This window comes from Saccoglossus kowalevskii, chromosome 10 (assembly GCF_978046115.1).
Source record: "Saccoglossus kowalevskii chromosome 10, keSacKowa6.1, whole genome shotgun sequence".
NCBI classification, from domain to species: domain Eukaryota; kingdom Metazoa; phylum Hemichordata; class Enteropneusta; family Harrimaniidae; genus Saccoglossus; species Saccoglossus kowalevskii.
This window is the reverse complement of record NC_140650.1, coordinates 4,724,326-4,740,719: the sequence shown is the minus strand read 5'-3', so window position 1 is coordinate 4,740,719 and position 16,394 is coordinate 4,724,326. Positions and strand designations below refer to the sequence as shown.

The window sequence follows — 16,394 nt, the reverse complement described above, 5'->3', positions numbered from 1 at the left end:
GGTGGTTTGGAAACTACCGCATACATGCACTCACATATTGTACAGTAGAATGGTGGCCTGGAAACTACCACACACACGTACCCACACACTGCACAATAGAATGGTGGCCTCGAAACTACCACACACATGCACTCACACACTGTACAAAGAATGGTGGCCTAGAAACTACCACACACATGTACCCACACACTGTTCAGTAGAATGGTTGCCTGGAAACTACCAGACACATGTACCCACACACTGTACAGTAGAATGGTGGCTTGGAAACTACCACATACATGTACTCACACACCGTACAGTAGAATGGTTGCCTGGAAACTACCACACACTGTACAGTAGAATAGTGGCTTGGAAACTACCACATACATGTACTCACATAATGTACATTAGAATGGTGGCTTGGAAACTGCCACATACATGTACTCACACACTGTACAGTAGAATAGTGGCTTGGAAACTACCACGCACATGTACTCACACACTGTACAGTGGAATGGTGGCCTGTAAACTACCATACACATGTACCCACACACTGTACAGTAGAATGGTGGCTTGGAAACTACCACATACATGAACTCACACACCGTACAGTAGAATTGTTGCCTGGAAACTACCACACACTGTACAGTAGAATAGTGGCTTGGAAACTACCACATACATGTACTCACATAATGTACATTAGAATGGTGGCTTGGAAACTACCACATACATGTACTCACACACTGTACAGTACAATAGTGGCTTGGAAACTACCACGCACATGTACTCACACACTGTACAGTGGAATGGTGGCCTGGAAACTACCATACACATGTACCCACACACTGTACAGTAGAATGGTGGCTTGGAAACTACCACATACATGTACTCACACACCGTACAGTAGAATGGTTGCCTGGAAACTAACACACACATGTACTCACAGACTGTACAGTAGGATGGTGTCATGGAAACTACCACACACATGTACTCACATACTGTACAGTAGAATGGTGGCATGGAAACTGCCATACACATGGACCCACACACTGTGCAGTGGAATGGTGGTATGGAAACTACCGCATACATGCACTCACATATTGTACAGTAGAATGGTGGCCTGGAAACTACCACACACACGTACCCACACACTGCACAATAGAATGGTGGCCTCGAAACTACCACACACATGTACTCACACACTGTACAAAGAATGGTGGCCTAGAAACTACCACACACATGTACCCACACACTGTTCAGTAGAATGGTGGCCTGGAAACTACCAGACACATGTACCCACACACTGTACAGTAGAATGGTGGCCTGGAAACTACCACACACATGTACCCACATACGGTACAGTAGAATGGTGGCTTGGAAACTACCACGCACATGTACCCATACACTGTACATGGAATGGTGGCGTGGAAACTACCACACACATGTACCCACATACGGTACAGTAGAATGGTGGCTTGGAAACTACCACGCACATGTACTCACACACTGTACAGTGGAATGGTGGCCTGGAAACTACCATACACATGTACCCACACACTGTACAGTAGAATGGTGGCATGGAAACTACCACATGCATGTACTCACACACCGTACAGTAGAATGGTTGCCTGGAAACTACCACACACTGTACAGTAGAATAGTGGCTTGGAAACTACCACATACATGTACTCACATATTGTACATTAGAATGGTGGCTTGGAAACTACCACATACATGTACTCACACACTGTACAGTAGAATAGTGGCTTGGAAACTACCACGCACATGTACTCACACACTGTACAGTGGAATGGTGGCATGGAAACTACCACATGCATGTACTCACACACCGTACAGTAGAATGGTTGCCTGGAAACTACCACACACTGTACAGTAGAATGGTGGCTTGGAAACTACCGCATACATGTACTCACATATTGTACAGTAGAATGGTGGCTTGGAAACTACCACATACATGTACTCACACACTGTACAGTACAATAGTGGCTTGGAAACTACCACGCACATGGACCCACACACTGTACAGTGGAATGGTGGTTTGGAAACTACCGCATACATGCGCTCACATATTGTACAGTAGAATGGTGTTCTGGAAACTACCACACACACGTACCCACACACTGTACAATAGAATGGTGGCCTCGAAAATACCACACACATGTACTCACACACTGTACATAGAATGGTGGCCTAGAAACTACCACACACATGTACCCACATACGGTACAGTAGAATGGTGGCCTGGAAACTGTCATACACATGTACCACACATTGTACAGTAGAATGGTGGCCTGGAAACTGTCATACACATGTACAGTAGAATGGTGGCATGGAAACTACCACACACATGTACTCACACACTGTACAGTGGAATGGTGGCCTGGAAACTACCATACACATGAACCTACACACTGTACATTAGAATGGTGGCTTGGAAACTACCACACACATGTACCCACACACTGTACAGTGGAATGGTGGCTTGGAAACTAGCACACACATGTACCTACACACTGTACATAGAATGGTGGCTTGGAAACTACCACACACTGTACAGTAGAATAGTAGCTTGGAAACTACCACACACATGCACCCACATACTGCACAGTAGAATGGTGGCCTGGAAACTGCCACACACATGTACCCAAACACTGTACAATAGAATGGTGGCCTCGAAACTACCACACACATGCACTCACACACTGTACAAAGAATGGTGGCCTAGAAACTACCACACACATGTACCCACACACTGTTCAGTAGAATGGTTGCCTGGAAACTACCAGACACATGTACCCACACACTGTACAGTAGAATGGTGGCTTGGAAACTACCACATACATGTACTCACACACCGTACAGTAGAATGGTTGCCTGGAAACTACCACACACTGTACAGTAGAATAGTGGCTTGGAAACTACCACATACATGTACTCACATAATGTACATTAGAATGGTGGCTTGGAAACTGCCACATACATGTACTCACACACTGTACAGTAGAATAGTGGCTTGGAAACTACCACGCACATGTACTCACACACTGTACAGTGGAATGGTGGCCTGTAAACTACCATACACATGTACCCACACACTGTACAGTAGAATGGTGGCTTGGAAACTACCACATACATGTACTCACACACCGTACAGTAGAATTGTTGCCTGGAAACTACCACACACTGTACAGTAGAATAGTGGCTTGGAAACTACCACATACATGTACTCACATAATGTACATTAGAATGGTGGCTTGGAAACTACCACATACATGTACTCACACACTGTACAGTACAATAGTGGCTTGGAAACTACAACGCACATGTACTCACACACTGTACAGTGGAATGGTGGCCTGGAAACTACCATACACATGTACCCACACACTGTACAGTAGAATGGTGGCTTGGAAACTACCACATACATGTACTCACACACCGTACAGTAGAATGGTTGCCTGGAAACTAACACACACATGTACTCACAGACTGTACAGTAGGATGGTGTCATGGAAACTACCACACACATGTACTCACATACTGTACAGTAGAATGGTGGCATGGAAACTGCCATACACATGGACCCACACACTGTGCAGTGGAATGGTGGTATGGAAACTACCGCATACATGCACTCACATATTGTACAGTAGAATGGTGGCCTGGAAACTACCACACACACGTACCCACACACTGCACAATAGAATGGTGGCCTCGAAACTACCACACACATGTACTCACACACTGTACAAAGAATGGTGGCCTAGAAACTACCACACACATGTACCCACACACTGTTCAGTAGAATGGTGGCCTGGAAACTACCAGACACATGTACCCACACACTGTACAGTAGAATGGTGGCCTGGAAACTACCACACACATGTACCCACATACGGTACAGTAGAATGGTGGCTTGGAAACTACCACGCACATGTACCCATACACTGTACATGGAATGGTGGCGTGGAAACTACCACACACATGTACCCACATACGGTACAGTAGAATGGTGGCTTGGAAACTACCACGCACATGTACTCACACACTGTACAGTGGAATGGTGGCCTGGAAACTACCATACACATGTACCCACACACTGTACAGTAGAATGGTGGCATGGAAACTACCACATGCATGTACTCACACACCGTACAGTAGAATGGTTGCCTGGAAACTACCACACACTGTACAGTACAATAGTGGCTTGGAAACTACCACATACATGTACTCACATATTGTACATTAGAATGGTGGCTTGGAAACTACCACATACATGTACTCACACACTGTACAGTAGAATAGTGGCTTGGAAACTACCACGCACATGTACTCACACACTGTACAGTGGAATGGTGGCCTGTAAACTACCATACACATGTACCCACACACTGTACAGTAGAATGGTGGCTTGGAAACTACCACATACATGTACTCACATATTGTACAGTAGAATGGTGGCTTGGAAACTACCACATACATGTACTCACACACTGTACAGTACAATAGTGGCTTGGAAACTACCACGCACATGGACCCACACACTGTACAGTGGAATGGTGGTTTGGAAACTACCGCATACATGCGCTCACATATTGTACAGTAGAATGGTGTTCTGGAAACTACCACACACACGTACCCACACACTGTACAATAGAATGGTGGCCTCGAAAATACCACACACATGTACTCACACACTGTACATAGAATGGTGGCCTAGAAACTACCACACACATGTACCCACATACGGTACAGCAGAATGGTGGCCTGGAAACTGTCATACACATGTACCCACACATTGTACAGTAGAATGGTGGCCTGGAAACTGTCATACACATGTACAGTAGAATGGTGGCATGGAAACTACCACACACATGTACTCACACACTGTACAGTGGAATGGTGGCCTGGAAACTACCATACACATGAACCTACACACTGTACAGTAGAATGGTGGCTTGGAAACTACCACACACATGTACCCACACACTGTACAGTGGAATGGTGGCTTGGAAACTAGCACACACATGTACCTACACACTGTACATAGAATGGTGGCTTGGAAACTACCTCACACTGTACAGTAGAATAGTAGCTTGGAAACTACCACACACATGCACCCACATACTGCACAGTAGAATGGTGGCCTGGAAACTGCCACACACATGTACCCAAACACTGTACAGTAGAATGGTGGCCTGGAAACTACCACACACTGTACAGTAGAATTGTGGCTTGCAAACTACCACATACATGTACTCACATATTGTACAGTAGAATGGTGGCTTGGAAACTATCACATACATGTACTCACACACTGTACCGTAGAATGGTGGCTTGGAAACTACCACATACAAGTACTCACACACTGTACAGTAGAATGGTGGCCTGGAAACTACCACACACATGTACTCACACACTGTACAGTGGAATGGTGGCCTGGAAACTACCATACACACATACCCACATTGTACAGTAGAATAGTGGCTTGAAAACTACAACATACATGTACTCAAATGTTGTACAGTAGAATGGTGGCTTGGAAACTAGCACACACATGTACTCACACACTGTACAGTAAAATGGTGGCCTGGAAAATACCACATACAAGTACTCTCACTCTGTACAGTAGAATGGTTACCTGGAAGCTACCACACACATGTACTCACACACTGTACACTGGAATGGTGGCCTGGAAACTACCATACACATGTACCCACACACTGTACCGTAGAATGGTGGCTTGGAAACTATCACACACTGTACAGTAGAATAGTGGCGTGAAAACTACCACATACATGTACTCACACACCATACAGTAGAATGGTGGCCTGGAAACTACCACACACATGCACCCACAGACTGCACAGTAGAATGGTGGCCTAGAAACTACCACACACTGTACAGTAGAATAGTGGCTAGGAAACTACCACATACATGTACTCACATATTGTACAGTAGAATGGTGGCTTGCAAACAACCACATACATGTACTCACACACTGTACCGTAGAATGGTGGTTTACAAGTACCACATACAAGTACTCACACACTGTACAGTAGAATGGTGGCCTGGAAACTACCACACACATGTACTCACACACTGTACAGTGGAATGGTGGCCTGGAAACTACCATACACATGTACCCACACACTGTACAGTAGAATGGTGGCTTGGAAACTACAACATACATGTACTCAAATGTTGTACAGTAGAATGGTGGCTTGGAAACTAGCACACAGATGTACTCACACTGTACAGTAAAATGGTGGCCTGGAAAATACCACATACAAGTACTCTCACTCTGTACAGTAGAATGGTTACCTGGAAACTACCACACACATGTACTCACACACTGTACAATGGAATGGTGGCCTGGAAACTACCATACACATGTACCCACACACTGTACCGTAGAATGGTGGCTTGGAAACTACTACATACAAGTACTCACACACTGTACAGTAGAATGGTTGCCTGGAAACTACCACACACATGTACTCACAAACTGTACAGTGGAATGGTGGCCTGGAAACTGACATACACATGTACCCACACACTGTACAGTATAATAGTGGCTTGAAAACTACAACATACATGTGCTCAAATGTTGTACAGTAGAATGGTAGCTTGGAAACTAGCACACACATCACCCACACACTGTACAGTAGAATGGTGGCCTGGAAACTACCATACACATGTACCCACACACTGTACAGTAGAATGGTGGCTTAGAAACTACCATACACATGTACCCACACACTGTACAGTGGAATGGTGGCTTGGAAACTACCACACACATGTACCCACACACTTTACATAGAATAGTAGCTTGGAAACTACCACATACATGTACTCACATATTGTACAGTAGAATGGAGGCTTGCAAACTACAACATACATGTACTCACACACCGGACAGTAGAATGGTTGCCTGGAAACGACCACACACATGCACCCACATACTGCACAGTAGAATGGTGGCCTAGAATCTGCCACACACATGTACCCAAACACTGTACAGTAGAATGGTGGCCTGGAAACTACCACACACTGTACAGTAGAACTGCGGCTTACAAACGACAACATACATTTATTCACATATTGTACAGTAGAATGGTGGCTTGGAAACTATCACACACTGTACAGTAGAATAGTGGCGTGTAAACTACCACATACATGTACTCACACACCATACAGTAGAATGGTTGCCTGGAAACTACCACACACATGCACCCACAGACTGCACAGTAGAATGGTGGCCTGGAAACTACTACACACTGTACAGTAGAATAGTCGCTTGGAAACTACCACATACATGTACTCACATATTGTACAGTAGAATGGTGGCTAGGAAACAACCACATACATGTACTCACACACTGTACCGTAGAATGGTGGCTTGGAAAGTACCACATACAATTACTCACACACTGTACAGTAGAATAGTGGCCTGGAAACTACCACACACATGTACTCACACACTATACACTGGAATGGTGGCCTGGAAACTACCATACACATGTACCCACACACTGTACAGTAGAATGGTGGCTTGGAAATTACCACACACTGTACAGTAGAATAGTGGCTTGGAAACTACCACATACAAGTACTCACACACTGTACAGTAGAATGGTGGCCTGGAAACTACCACACACATGTACTCACAGACTGTACAGTGGAATGGTGTCCTGGAAACTACCATACACATGTACCCACACACTGTACCGTAGAATGGTGGCTTGGAAACTACCACATACAAGTACTCGCACACTGTACAGTAGAATGGTTGCCTGGAAACTACCACACACATGTACTCACACACTGTACAGTGGAATGGTGGCCTGGAAACTACCATACACATCACCCACATACTGCACAGTAGAATGGTGGCCTAGAATCTGCCACACACATGTACCCAAACACTGTACAGTAGAATGGTGGCCTGGAAACTACCACACACTGTACAGTAGAACTGCGGCTTACAAACTACAACATACATTTATTCACATATTGTACAGTAGAATGGTGGCTTGGAAACTATCACACACTGTACAGTAGAATAGTGGCGTGTAAACTACCACATACATGTACTCACACACCATACAGTAGAATGGTGGCCTGGAAACTACCACACACATGCACCCACAGACTGCACAGTAGAATGGTGGCCTGGAAACTACTACACACTGTACAGTAGAATAGTCGCTTGGAAACTACCACATACATGTACTCACATATTGTACAGTAGAATGGTGGCTAGGAAACAACCACATACATGTACTCACACACTGTACCGTAGAATGGTGGCTTGGAAAGTACCACATACAAGTACTCACACACTGTACAGTAGAATTGTGGCCTGGAAACTACCACACACATGTACTCACACACTGTACAGTGGAATGGTGGCCTGGAAACTACCATACACATGTACCCACACACTGTACAGTAGAATGGTGGCTTGGAAACTACCACACACTGTACAGTAGAATAGTGGCTTGGAAACTACCACATACAAGTACTCACACACTGTACAGTAGAATGGTGGCCTGGAAACTACCACACACATGTACTCACAGACTGTACAGTGGAATGGTGGCCTGGAAACTACCATACACATGTACCCACACACTGTACCGTAGAATGGTGGCTTGGAAACTACCACATACAAGTACTCACACACTGTACAGTAGAATGGTTGCCTGGAAACTACCACACACATGTACTCACACACTGTACAGTGGAATGGTGGCCTGGAAACTACCATACACATCACCCACATACTGCACAGTAGAATGGTGGCCTAGAATCTGCCACACACATGTACCCAAACACTGTACAGTAGAATGGTGGCCTGGAAACTACCACACACTGTACAGTAGAACTGCGGCTTACAAACTACAACATACATTTATTCACATATTGTACAGTAGAATGGTGGCTTGGAAACTATCACACACTGTACAGTAGAATAGTGGCGTGTAAACTACCACATACATGTACTCACACACCATACAGTAGAATGGTGGCCTGGAAACTACCACACACATGCACCCACAGACTGCACAGTAGAATGGTGGCCTGGAAACTACTACACACTGTACAGTAGAATAGTCGCTTGGAAACTACCACATACATGTACTCACATATTGTACAGTAGAATGGTGGCTAGGAAACAACCACATACATGTACTCACACACTGTACAGTAGAATGGTGGCCTGGAAACTACCACATACAAGTATTCACACACTGTACAGTAGAATAGTGGCCTGGAAACTACCACACACATGTACTCACACACTGTACAGTGGAATGGTGGCCTGGAAACTACCATACACTGTACAGTAGAATAGTGGCTTGGAAACTACCACATACAAGTACTCACACACTGTACAGTAGAATGGTGGCCTGGAAACTACCACACACATGTACTCACAGACTGTACAGTGGAATGGTGGCCTGGAAACTACCATACACATGTACCCACACACTGTACCGTAGAATGGTGGCTTGGAAACTACCACATACAAGTACTCACACACTGTACAGTAGAATGGTTGCCTGGAAACTACCACACACATGTACTCACACACTGTACAGTGGAATGGTGGCCTGGAAACTACCATACACAATTACCCACACACTGTACAGTAGAATAGTGGCTTGAAAACTACAACATATATGTACTGAAATGTTGTACAGTAGAATGGTGGCTTGGAAACTAGCACACACATGTACTCACACACTGTACAGTAAAACGGTGGCCTGGAAACTACCACACACATGTTACCCACACACTGTACAGTAGAATAGTGGCCTGGAAACAACTACACACATGCACCCACATAATGCACAGTAGAATGGTGGCCTGGAAACTACCACACACATGCACCCACATACTGCACAGTAGAATGGTGGCCTGGAAACTGCCACACACATCACCCACACACTGTACAATAGACTGGTGGCCTGGAAACTACCATACACATGTACCTACACACTGTACAGTAAAATGGTGGCTTAGAAACTACCACACACATGTACCCACACACTGTACAGTGGAATGGTGGCTTGGAAACTATCACACACATGTACCCACACCCTTTACATAGAATGGTGGCCTGGAAACTACCACACACTGTACAATAGAATAGTAGCATGGAAACTACCCCATACATGTACTCACATATTGTACAGTAGAATGGTGGCTTGGAAACTACCACATATATGTACTCACACATCGTACAGTAGAATGGTTGCCTGGAAACTACCACACACATGCACCCACACACTGCACAGTAGAATGGTGGCCTAGAATTGCCACACACATGTACCCAAACACCTTACAGTAGAATGGTGGCCTGGAAACTACCACACACCATACAGTAGAATTGTGGCTTGCAAACTACCATACACATGTACCCACACACTGTACCGTAGAATGGTGGCTTGGAAACTACCACATACATGTACACACACACCATACAGTAGAATGGTGGCTTGGAAACTACCACACACATGCACCCACAGACTGCACAGTAGAATGGTGGCGTGGAAACTACCACACTCTGTACAGTAGTATAGTGGTTTAGAAACTACCACATACATATACTCACATATTGTACAGTAGAATGGTGGCTTGGAACAAATACATACATGTACTCACACACTGTACCGTAGAAAGGTGGCTTGGAAAGTACCACATACAAGTACTCATACACTGTACAGTAGAATGATGGCCTAGAACCTACCACACACATGTACTCACACACTGTACAGTAGAATAGTGGCTTGGAAACTACCACATACATGTACTCACACACTGTACAGTGGAATGGTGGCCTGGAAACTACCATACACATGTACCCACACACTGTACAGTAGAATGGTGGCTTGGAAACTACCACACACTGTACAGTAGAATAGTGACTTGGAAACTACCACATACATGTACTCAAATATTGTACAGTAGAATGGTGGCTTGGAAACTATCACACACTGCACAGTAGAATAGTGGCGTGAAAACTACCACATACATGTACTCACACACCATACAGTAGAATGGTGGCCTGGAAACTACCACACACATGCACCCACAGACTGCACAGTAGAATGGTGGCCTGGAAACTGCCACACTCTGTACAGTAGAATAGTGGCTTAGAAACTACCACATACATGTACTCACATATTGTACAGTAGAATGGTGGCTTGGAAACAACCACATACATGTACTCCCACACTGTACCGTAGAATGGTGGCTTGGAAAGTACCACATACAAGTACTCACATACTGTACAGTAGAATGGTGGCCTAGAACCTACCACACACATGTACTCACACACTGTACAGTAGAATGGTGGCTTGGAAACTACCATACACATGTACTCACACACTGTACCGTAGAATAGTGGCTTGGAAACAACCACATACAAGTACTCACACACTGTACAGTGGAATGGTGGCCTGGAAACTACCATACACATGTACCCACGCACTGTACAGTAGAATGGTGGCTTGGAAACTACCATACACATGTACTCACACACTGTACAGTAGAATGGTTGCCTGGAAACTACCACACACATGTACTCACACACTGTACAGTAGAATAGTGGCTTGAAAACTACAACATACATGTACTCAAATGTTGTACAGTAGAATGGTGGCTTGGAAACTAGCACACACATGTACTCACACACTGTACAATAAAATGGTGGCCTGGAAACTACCACACACATCTTACCCACACACTGTACAGTAGAATAGTGGCCTGGAAACAACCACACACATGCACCCACATAATGCACAGTGGAATGGTGGCCTGGAAACTACCACACACATGCACCCACATACTGCACAGTAGAATGGTGGCCTGGAAACTGCCACACACATCACCCACACACTGTACAGTAGACTGGTGGCCTGGAAACTACCATACACATGTACCTACACACTGTACAGTAAAATGGTGGCTTGGAAACTACCACACACATGTACCCACACACTGTACAGTGGAATGATGGCTTGGAAACTATCACACACATGTACCCACACACTTTACATAGAATGGTGGCCTGGAAACTACCACACACTGTACAATAGAATAGTAGCTTGGAAACTACCCCATACATGTACTCACATATTGTACAGTAGAATGGTGGCTTGGAAACTACCACATACATGTACTCACACATCGTACAGTAGAATGGTTGCCTGGAAACTACCACACACATGCACCCACATACTGCACAGTAGAATGGTGGCCTAGAATCTGCCACACACATGTACCCAAACACCTTACAGTAGAATGGTGGCCTGGAAACTACCACACACTGTACAGTAGAATTGTGGCTTGCAAACTACCACATACATGTACTCACATATTGTACAGTAGAATGGTGGCTTGGAAACTACCACATACATGTACTCACACACTGTACAGTACAATAGTGGCTTGGAAACTACCACGCACATGTACTCACACACTGTACAGTGGAATGGTGGCCTGGAAACTACCATACACATGTACCCACACACTGTACAGTAGAATGGTGGCTTGGAAACTACCACATACATGTACTCACACACCGTACAGTAGAATGGTTGCCTGGAAACTACCACACACATGTACTCACACACTGTACATGGAATGGTGGCGTGGAAACTACCACACACATGTACCCACATACGGTACAGTAGAATGGTGGCTTGGAAACTACCACGCACATGTACTCACACACTGTACAGTGGAATGGTGGCCTGGAAACTACCATACACATGTACCCACACACTGTACAGTAGAATGGTGGCTTGGAAACTACCACATACATGTACTCACACACCGTACAGTAGAATGGTGGCATGGAAACTGCCATACACATGGACCCACACACTGTGCAGTGGAATGGTGGTTTGGAAACTACCGCATACATGCACTCACATATTGTACAGTAGAATGGTGGCCTGGAAACTACCACACACACGTACCCACACACTGCACAATAGAATGGTGGCCTCGAAACTACCACACACATGTACTCACACACTGTACAGTAGAATGGTGGCTTGGAAACTACCACACACATGCACCCACAAACTGCACAGTAGAATGGTGGCCTGGAAACTACCACACTCTGTACAGTAGTATAGTGGCTTGGAAACTACCACATACATGTACTCACATATTGTACAGTAGAATGGTGGCTTGGAACAAATACATACATGTACTCACACACTGCACAGTAGAATGGTGGTCTGGAAACTACCACACTCTGTACAGTAGAATAGTGGCTTAGAAACTACCACATACATGTACTCACATATTGTACAGTAGAATGGTGGCTTGGAAACAACCACATACATGTACTCACACACTGTACCGTAGAATGGTAGCTTGGAAAGTACCACATACAAGTACTCACACACTGTACAGTAGAATAGTGGCCTAGAACCTACCACACACATGTACTCACACACTGTACAGTAGAATGGTGGCTTGGAAACTACCATACACATGTACTAACACACTGTACCGTAGAATAGTGGCTTGGAAACTACCACATACAAGTACTCACACACTGTACAGTGGAATGGTGGCCTGGAAACTACCATACACATGTACCCACGCACTGTACAGTAGAATGGTGGCCTGGAAACTACCACACACATGCACCCACAGACTGCATAGTAGAATGGTGGCCTTGAAACTACCACACACTGTACAGTAGAATGGTGGCTTGGAAACAACCACATACATGTACTCACACACTGTACCGTGGAATGGTGGCTTGGAAACTACCACATACAAGTACTCACACACTGTACAGTAGAATGTTGGCCTGGAAACTACCACACACATGTACTCACACACTGTACAGTGGAATGGTGGCCTGGAAACTACCATACACATGTACCCACACACTGTACAGTAGAATGGTGGCTTGGAAACTACCACACACTATACAGTAGAATAGTGGCTTGGAAACTACCACACACATGTACTCAAATATTGTACAGTAAAATGGTGGCCTGGAAACTACCACACACATGTACCCACACACTGTACAGTAGAATAGTGGCCTGGAAACTACCACACACATGCACCCACATACTGCACAGTAGAATGGTGGCCTGGAAACTGCCACACACATCACCCACACACTGTACTGTACTGTAGAATGGTGGCCTGGAAACTACAACACACACACATGTACCCACACACTGTACAGTAGAATGGTGGCCTGAAATCTACATCACACATGTACTCACACACTTTATAGTGAAACTCCATAGCTCAACACACTTTAATTGTGTCATATTTTTAGTGGGAAAAACTTCAACTCATGCTGTTGTCTTGGCACAGTTATATCTCAGAGGAAAAAGCTATGGATTACATCCATTTATTGCGCAGTTACGGAGTCTGGAAAACCACCAACCTTTGCCAGGTATGAACATCGTTTTGCTTATTATGTTCAGATCTTATATTTGAAGTGTTCACTTACTTTTATGTTTATCTTGTAATAGAGCTACGCTTTTCATTTCATCAATACACTACAAGGTTTATCAACAAAATGAAATTGTGAGCATTTATATGAGCAACCATTATAGAATACATCCAATATCCCCTATTATTTATGTTACAAATATAGGGTAATCAACAATTTACTTCTAGTTTTACTTCACCACTAAAAGTTAACAATTGTCATGGTATATTATGGACTTCAATTGTTGTATACACATTATATAGAGTCATCTATTTTGAGAGCTGAATCGTGGTATTGCGTTTCAAGAACTTGTCACATGGATTTCAAAACCGGTTATCAAGACCTGAACACCAGGGATTTATTTTAGAGTGGAGATGCTTCCATTATCTCCACTCTGATTACGCTCATTAATTCGAAATTGTCTCAGTGGGGATTTATTTGTTATGGTTTTTGGTTTTCAACTGCCTACTTTGATCGACAAATACTCATATATTCATATTGTAGGTATAACACTTGGTGATATTGGACCAAAGCTTGGATATCATAGCAACGATAATGGTTTCCTGGGATTTGATCATGTCAGAATTCCAAGAAGAAATATGCTGATGAAATATTCACAGGTTATTAATTTATTTTGTGGCAGTAGATATATATGAGTACTATCATACACAAATATTCAGATGGTTATATTAACATTAATTCTCTATATTTATTCAGGATACCTTGAGTTTAGAATGTGTGTGAGTAGTTACACACAGTCCCAGATTTATACTGATAAAACTTATTTATATTTCCTGCCAGGTTTCACCTGATGGATTTTATACTAAACCTGTACAAGCAAAACTAACGTACGGCACTATGGTTGGAGTGCGGGTTGAAATTGTGAGTGCTGGTAGTTATATGTTATCGCAAGCTGTCACCATTGCTGTAAGATATAGTGCCGTAAGAAGACAAACTGAGCAGATCAAGGGGTAATATAGAATAATAATAATAATATTAATAATAATAATAATAATTTTATATTAATTGGCATATTTTGTTGTAAACATGAGTAAAGATAATTATTATTATATCCAGGGTTGGTGATTTCTTGATTTTGTAATTATTTGCAGTGAAAAAGAACCCCAGATTTTAGACTATCGTTCTCAACAGTTGAAGCTTTTTCCATATTTGGCTGCTGCATATGCATTTACCTTCACTAGTTTTGGCGTAACAGATCGCTATATTGAAGTCCAAAATGAAATGAATGATGGCAATATGGAATCACTTTCTGAGGTGAGAGATCCCGGGTGAGAGATTCATTCATCCGTGATTGAAATGAGAGAAGATTGGCTGATACGTCATATGAGAGTTTCATTCACCCGTGGTTAAAATGAGAGAAGATTGGCTGATACATCATATGAGAGATTCATGTTCTTGGTTGAAATGAGAGTATGCTACAAATACAAATACAAAGAATTACGTATCTTGAAATTGCATCATCGTGTAAACAGTGCGACAGTTTACATTCGTATTACAGGGTGTGTGTGGGGGGGGGGTACTCAAAGTCAGACCTGGTATCAATGATGAAGGATATCTTTTCATAAAAGCGTCTAAACACGTACGTATACCCCTTTTCAAGTGCAGAAACTTAATATCGATACCCTATATACATAGTAAAATCATACTGTTTCCAAGTTGAGGTAACGTGGCAGTCGTCGCGCCGCATCCTGTTCGATATGGGACTCATAGCGACATATACAACGCGTGTAAAATACATTGTTCATTTACATGAAATTCTAACTCGCGCTGCGCGACGACCACCGCGCTTTAATAACACCATTTTTACCCGCTCCTGGGGGCAAGTCAACATGCAATTTGTTCGTTATATCTCTAACAATCTAGCATTTTGACATATTTGACA

The 16,394-nt window shown here is 43.7% G+C and overlaps 1 protein-coding gene across 1 annotated transcript in view; it reads left to right on the top strand.

Annotated features, from left to right (window-relative positions):
- LOC102807713 (peroxisomal acyl-coenzyme A oxidase 1-like) overlaps positions 1-16,394 on the top strand; it is a 184,118-nt gene that overhangs the window by 153,468 nt on the left and 14,256 nt on the right. The window contains exons 6-9 of the mRNA XM_085504700.1: positions 14,333-14,452; positions 14,996-15,111; positions 15,293-15,462; positions 15,604-15,766. Coding sequence (XP_085360826.1) covers positions 14,333-14,452; positions 14,996-15,111; positions 15,293-15,462; positions 15,604-15,766 — 569 coding nt within the window. The remainder of the gene's footprint in view (positions 1-14,332; positions 14,453-14,995; positions 15,112-15,292; positions 15,463-15,603; positions 15,767-16,394) is intronic.